The sequence below is a fragment of the Octodon degus genome, unplaced genomic scaffold (assembly GCF_000260255.1).
Source record: "Octodon degus isolate 3935 unplaced genomic scaffold, OctDeg1.0 scaffold00113, whole genome shotgun sequence".
NCBI lineage: Eukaryota > Metazoa > Chordata > Mammalia > Rodentia > Octodontidae > Octodon > Octodon degus.
In genome coordinates this window covers 7,913,596-7,920,465 of record NW_004524689.1, presented here as the reverse complement: position 1 = coordinate 7,920,465, position 6,870 = coordinate 7,913,596, and the positions used below count along the sequence as shown (strand labels likewise).

Sequence of the window (6,870 nt, the reverse complement as noted above, 5' to 3'; positions counted from 1 at the left end):
CCTGGCCTTTGAGACCTCCTAGGACCCACATGGGGGCCAGCCTTCCTCTCCTCCCAACCTGAGCCACTCAGTTGAAGGGTGCCAACTTCTCCAACCTCCTTTCTCAGTCTGGGCGGCTGAAGCCTGGGAAGGGTGGGGTAGAGTAGTGGGACACTGTGGTCTGGCTACACAGGAAAGGGGACTCCTATCCTTACAGAACGATGTAGAAAAGGTGGTGGTGGTGATTTTGGATAAAGAGCATCGACCGGTGGAGAAGTTCGTCTTTGAGATCACGCAGCCTCCCTTGCTGTCTATCAGGTGAGCTGGCCCGCGCTGTCAGCTGGCTGCTGTGTGTTCCCTAGCAGCGACCCCTGATGCTAGAAAGCCCTAATTTTAAGGCAGCCGCTGACACCCAGTGAAGGTCTGGGAGGAGAGGGGACCAGCTGTGCCATTAGTGGCTGAGCTCCCGCGGGCTGTGCTTTTGCAGAGACACACGGTGATACAGATCTCTCCTGGGCACAGCGAAGCACTGTGGCTTTGGTGAATACCAGCCCAGCCTCACGTTATATACATGGAGAAGCCACAGCCCAGAGGAATGATGTGCCAGCCACCCAGCATCACCCCAGTGGTGGCAGAGCAGGGCACAGGTGTCCAGTCCATGGTATAGGGAGCCCTTCCCAGTCCTCACTGTGGTCTTGGAAGTTTCTATTTGTAATCTCTTGGAAAAATTCCTGGAATCCTATTGAGATATTCTGATCTGCCTCTCCCAGCACAACCCATGGCACAAATAAAGACACAGTAATAGATGTATTCATTTGGAACTCCTCCTGTCTCTCAGGAGCTATTCTGTTCCCATTCCTCATTCCCCTTCTCCAATAAATTTTCCTGCTTAATCTCCAAATACTACTACTACTAATATCCAAAATGGTCAGGAATCAAGAGGGTTTTGAGTCTGGCTACAATGATGGCTAACTGGAACAAAGGCCTCAGCTCAGGACCAAACCTGAATTTTATTAACTTGTGAAGAAAGGAGTGGTTGGAGGATGAGTGACTGTGGGAATGGTGGGAAGTCTGTGAGTGCCATGAACTGGGCTGGGTAGGAGGCTCTCCAGCCAACTTGGTCCCCACCTGTTTTATTTGGGAGCCGGGATACCTCTGCTGGACCAGTTTGCATTGCTTAAAACCAATTGAAAGGATAAGGAAAAGTCCTAGCCAGGTCTGTACATATCAGTACACAGAAATAGGGCCTGGTTTAGCTAAAATGGAGATAATTGCTCTTCTTTCAAGAAGAGTCCTCCAGGTGGTCCTTCACCAGAAGTTGACCCATGCATGCCGGTTAGCTGTGTACTTCCTGTGAGGTCAGGGCACTGGAATCTGGCATCAATCTGTTCCGCTGGCTGTGTGGCCTCCTGGTATGTGACAAGCCTTGGCTGTGTCCTTCTATTTACTAGCTGTGCACAGAACCTCCTAGGCCCGCTGTGCCTGCCTTCGTTGTGCATCTGGGCTGGGCTAGCCAGCATTTCAGAGGCACTGCAGGGCTGTAAGTCCAGGTCAGCTTCAGCAGGGTGGGGATGCCTGGTGGTGGTCAGGGGCACCTGTGAGAAGAAGACCTATTTCTTGTCCCCAGCTCTGACTCTTTGCTCTCCCACGTGGAACAGCTGCTCCGAGCCTTCATCCTGAAGATCAGTGTGTGTGATGCTGTCCTGGACCACAATCCCCCAGGTGTGCCCACTTCCTTTCCCCATGGTCACCTTGGGCTGTGCCAAGTTAGTGTCTCCCTTCCTGCCCCTTAGAACCGTGCACTCTAGCCGCTGCACTGTGGGGCTGCCAAGGCAGCGAGGGTAGGGGAGGAGGCCAGCCTAGTGCAGGCCTAGGGCAGCCTGGCCTTGATTGACCCCACTCCTGCCTCTCCAGGCTGCACCTTCACTGTCCTGGTGCATACAAGAGAAGCTGCCACTCGAAACATGGAGAAGATTCAGGTCATCAAGGTAAGATGAGATTGTTCTTGGAGTGGCCAGAGAAATAGCTGGGGGCCACAGTTCCAGGTAGGCAGGGTGTTACCTGTGGCCAGTGCTCACGTGTGCTTATGGTAGTGCCTAGTGTTCAGCAGCTTCTGGGGGTCGTCCACATGGGCACATACTGATTAGTGCTCTCCCTGGCTACCCAGAGCTGTGAGGACCCCAAGTGGAGTGATGTGTGGGCCGCCAGGTCATCCTGGCTCTTCCCAAGTGGGGTTCTCCAGGTTGGGGTCCTTGCCTGCTTGTTTCTGGACTGGTGACAGGGGCTGTTACCTCATTTAGGCTCCTGGCCACTGGTGGAGAAGCCTGTGAATCTGTGTTGCAGGCAGCTCCCAGGGGGCTCCGAGGGCCCCAGATCTGGAGGGCAGGGACAGCCAAGCAAACCCTCCAATGGTCCCCTCCCTAGGACTTCCCGTGGATCCTGGCAGATGAGCAGGACGTCCACATGCATGACCCCAGGCTGATACCCCTAAAAACCATGACGTCAGACATCTTAAAGGTGAGCTGCAGGGGACCAAAGATGCTTTATTTAAGAGGAGCCCAGAGCTGGGGACTGGCCTGAAGGCTTGCCATTCAAGGCTTGGGGGACAGGGCTAGGCATGTCTAGAGAGGCTCCTCCCAACCAGGCTGTGCCCACCTTTGGCAGCAGTCTGGCTGCCAGGAGCCCTGGCTGGTCCCCCTTACTGTGGCACTTTCTTGCTGTTAGATGCAGCTCTATGTGGAAGAGCGAGCTCATAAAAGCAGCTGAGGAGGAGCCTGCACGTGCCAGTGATGCCACAACTGTCAGACTGGGGACCCAGCTGCGGAAAGCGCCGCGGGTCCCACCTCCAAGTGCTCTTACAGTTCCTTGCAGGCGCCTAACCTCCAGCCGGGGCTACTTAGGTCTGCTTGGTTCCATGGAGGAGGCATCCCCAGGAAGGCAGTGAGGGACGTTGGTACCTTAGTTTTCCATATCTCGGGGTTTAGCAGGGTAACACTGTCTCAAATACTGTTAGTTGTTTCAATAAAGTGCCCCAATGGCTGACTGGGGTGTCCCTCTCCAGAGTGAAAGGGACAGGTGCAGCCAGATGAACCTGGGAAGGCTGCTTCTCTAGCACAGTGCCCCCTACACACCCAACCCCAGGCTGGTTTCACTGAAAACATTTATTGTGACAAAATGCCAGGGTGACCTTAAGCTTTTAGCATCTGGTGGGAGCTCACTGCCCCTGCTGCTGGCCCAGCTCTCACCTGGAGGGACCGCTAGCTGGCCTGGATAGAGGACGGATGAATGGCAGTCAGGTGACTGTCATCGGGTTGGTGAAGACAGGTGGGTGGATGGCTGGGCAGCTTCCTCAGCCCCTACACTGTCAGACAGAGCGGTGGACGGGGCCAGTTTCCTGGTCATCTTGTTGCTAATAATGATGCTGCTGTTGGTGACACGGGGCCCATACCAGCCTGCCCAGAACTGGGTATCTTGGCCCCCATGCTGGAAGAAGATGTGGCGGACGCCTGGAGGGTAGTCCGAGAAGGTGTGGGAGACCTGGGGGGAGGCGGAGAGGTGACCATCAGGATTGCAGGGGAGGAGCCCCAGGCCAGGAAAGGCTGGCAGCAGGCAGGCGGGTGGTCCTACCTCTGTCCACGAGGCATCGTTCCATTGCTCAATAGTCACAGGCTGGGGCTCGAAGGAGGCCAGAGTGATGTAGTCGGCGGAGACCAGATGGACCCGGATCTGGTAGGTGCAGCCACAGTCTCTTCTGGCAGCGAACCTGGGGGAGGTGGCCAGAGCTGTGTGCTGAGCCCCCAGGCTAGCCCTGGGGAGCTTGCTGCCTCTGCTGACACTGGTCTGCCAGGGCCAGCTGGTTTCAGTGCCCTCTCTGCCCCCCACAGCCCAGGGAAGGCAATTCTACTGAACGGGTGACTGAAGAGCACAAGGCCATGTGACCTGTGCATGGCAGTGGGTGGGCCTTTCAAGGTGGAGATCTTGGGGGTGGTGCACAGAGCTTGGTCCTGTTCTCTGCCCCTCAAGCTTCACCCCCTTTCTCTTGAGTGCTGCCTAGGCACTGAGGTCCAGAGCCTCACAGCTGGTTCTGTGCCCAGGGTAGGGTTTTGAGAAAGCTGTGAGCTAGGGGGTGGCTCTGGTAGAGTGGGTGCTTTGTACAATCAGGACCCTGGGTTCTGGGTTCAGTCTCCATGACTGCAAAGCAAAACATGCAAGAAGGCACCCAAGATTGCTTGAAGTCCAGAGAGGCCCAGGGTACTCTGTTCCTGCTAGGCCTCAGTTTCCCCATCTTCAGGCTGGGTGCCTTGGAGAGGGAGATTGGGGCTGGTCTCCCCAGCTCTAGGGCAGGCTGAGCAGCATGGGCACTTGCTGTGAGTTCTGAGCCAGCAGCTATAGCGAGAAGGGCAGGATGGGATGTGGGGGTGGGGGTGCTCACCAGTCCTTCACCTCGATGTCGGGCCGGTACGTGTCCAGCAGCTCGTCCCAGTAGCCCTTGGCCTTGAGATTCACCAGCTGGGACTTGAGGCATAGGCTGGGGGGTGGGGTGAGGGTCGGGCTGTGTTGCAACAGAGCTGCACAGGGCCCTCCCTTAGGGCTCTGGCAGCCTCCAAGGGCCCAGGGAGGTCAAAGGTCCTGGGGCACCGCCTGAGGACCCACAGGACAGATGGGTCCCATCCAGGCTCCGCTGCAGCTCTTCATCCTAGACTGGGGATGCCTGGGATACACTGTGACTTACCAGTCCCAGCTGCTTGAAATTCACCTCTTCTTGGAAGCTGGTGACCCTGCTTGTGTCGGGAGCTGCCACCCTTGAGCTTGCAGAGACCCTTGCCCCTCCCTCAGCACAAGCCTGTGTGGCTCAGGCCCCCTTACCTGTGGGATGTGACAAAGTACTTCTTGACTTTGGGGTCCGGAAAGTTGGTACCATGTGCTCCAGGAACACTCTCCACCTTCCACTGGTCCCCCTCATTGGCGTCAAGTTTCCACGATTTCATGCCCTCTATAAAAAGCGGGAGGCAGGGTGAGAGGTGAGATCCCCTCCATCAATGCTTTTCTTTGTGGTGCTGGGGATTGAACACAGGGCCTCACACGCTGGGCAGTGCAGCACCACTGAGCTGAACCCCAGCCACTATGGAAATCTGCCGTCCTGACCTGGGAGGAAGGGGTGCTGCTCCCATCCCCTGGAGGTGGGGCTTGCTGTGCTCTGCTTTGTGGAGCTGCAGGCACCAAGGCCCATCAGCTCCTTCCTGCTGATCGAAGGGTACTGCACAGCCAAGGCCAGCACCCTGCTTGCCCAGGGGCCTTGGGGCTCTCCTACACTCCCCTCCCCAAGGCTCTGGCCTGGTATCCCTCCCACTCTGTCCCCAGCTGACTTGCCTCCCCAAGTGGGTATGGAATCCACAGAAATGCTAACCCAACGCTTTCCTCACATCCCTGTTGCTGTGGGGCTCTAATACCCGCGTTCTTAAGCCTAACAGACGACCTTTGCCAGTGCTGCCCCGAAGGCTGGTGGGACTTCCAACCACAGGACAAGACCTTAGGGGATGGGAGAGAGGCCTGCCCTGCAGGTTTGTCAGTGCATGGGGATGGGGGAGGCTGCTGTTCAGACAATTTCTTCCCTGTGCCTAGGGCAAGGGTACCAGGGTGGCACAGGCATCAAGAAGGGCCCATGTCCACAGAAAGACATCTGTCAGATGCCCCCCCTTAAAGCTCCAAGGACTTAGGAAGGCTGCCAAGGCTGTCCAAAACCACTACACAGAGACCTGTTCAAAACTGCTCATTGCTCTCCTCACTGCTGAGGGATTCTGGACACAGTAGCCTGAGAGCCTGGCTTGGCCATAGCTGGCTGTGGGCCCAGCACCAGGCCGGTGCAGACTGCTGGCACTGGAGGTGGCCTGGCTGGGCTGCTTCAGAACAGAATCTTGGACAGGCAGGGAGATCATGTCTGGTGTTATGTGTGGGGCCTCTTGCTTCATCAGCCTGGCTCAGACCTCAAAGGTGGCAGTCAGGATCTCTAGGCAAGCCATGCATCTTGGGGACCAACGCACCCCACCTAGCAAATGGAGCACACCCTAACTGGCTGGCTGGCTCTTGGGATCCTAGGGAGGCTGAGAAGAAAACCATGATGCAAGGGCGCTGAGTACACAGACAAGACTCTCCATGGTAGCTGCATCTGCAAGGAGCACAGGTGCCAGACACAGGAGGTGCTGAAGAAGCGAGGGTGGGTGGCAGGCACTAGAGGTCAGAGCAAAACAGACAGCGTGGGAACAGCATGTGCAAGGCCTCGAGGTCGAGAAGGAAAGGAGCAGCTACAGCAGCACCCGCTCCAGCTCCCGCTCCCATTCCCACTCCAACCCACCTTCAGCGCAGGGGTTTTGCAGGAGGTTCCTGCGGAGGCTGCACAGGAAGTAGAAGACCTTCCAGTTGGCCACAGGCTGGTCCCAGTGCTCGGTGATGAAGCCCTCGCGCAGGCACTTGCGCTTCCAGAGGGTCATGAGGTCAATAAGGTCCCGCCAGAGGCTGCAGACAGGGCGACATCGCCGCAGCAGGTGGCAGGCGGGCAGGAGTGTGAAGAGCTCCAGCAGGATGTTCTCCGGCAGCTCGTTGATGCTAACCAGGGCCATGGTGGGGTGGAGTGCACAGGCTTGTGTGGGGACAGTGATGGCAAGCCTTGGGCGGGAGGGTGGCTTTGCAGGTCCCCAAGAGATGACTCCTCTACTCCTGTGTCCCTGTTGTGAGGTTGAGGCGATGGAGGGGTGTCTCTGGAGAGCCTTTTGATATGTAGGTGTGGTCTGAAGCTGTACACATTCAGAAGAGCGCAATAAAATATTAAAAGTCAGGGGCCGGGGAGATGGCTCAGTAGGATAAGCGCTTGACTGGCAAACGCAAGGATCTGAG

General features: G+C 56.9%; 2 protein-coding genes across 2 annotated transcripts in view; one reads left to right on the top strand and one right to left on the bottom strand.

Moving 5' to 3' along the window:
* The window catches only part of Mad2l2 (mitotic arrest deficient 2 like 2), a 20,419-nt gene extending 17,623 nt beyond the window's left edge, over positions 1 to 2,796 (top strand). Inside the window, exons 2-6 of the mRNA XM_023699390.1 lie at positions 23 to 297; positions 1,607 to 1,701; positions 1,894 to 1,967; positions 2,404 to 2,496; positions 2,704 to 2,796. Of these exons, the coding sequence (XP_023555158.1) occupies positions 23 to 297; positions 1,607 to 1,701; positions 1,894 to 1,967; positions 2,404 to 2,496; positions 2,704 to 2,745 (579 nt within the window). The 3' untranslated portion in view covers positions 2,746 to 2,796. The remainder of the gene's footprint in view (positions 1 to 22; positions 298 to 1,606; positions 1,702 to 1,893; positions 1,968 to 2,403; positions 2,497 to 2,703) is intronic.
* Positions 2,797 to 3,264: 468 nt separating this feature from the next.
* Positions 3,265 to 6,870, bottom strand: part of LOC101578695 (F-box only protein 6) — a 5,620-nt gene continuing 2,014 nt past the window's right edge. Inside the window, exons 2-6 of the mRNA XM_004639736.2 lie at positions 6,332 to 6,770; positions 4,846 to 4,972; positions 4,412 to 4,507; positions 3,607 to 3,742; positions 3,265 to 3,516 (exon numbers count right to left, since the gene is read on the bottom strand). Of these exons, the coding sequence (XP_004639793.2) occupies positions 3,283 to 3,516; positions 3,607 to 3,742; positions 4,412 to 4,507; positions 4,846 to 4,972; positions 6,332 to 6,770 (1,032 nt within the window). The 3' untranslated portion in view covers positions 3,265 to 3,282. The remainder of the gene's footprint in view (positions 3,517 to 3,606; positions 3,743 to 4,411; positions 4,508 to 4,845; positions 4,973 to 6,331; positions 6,771 to 6,870) is intronic.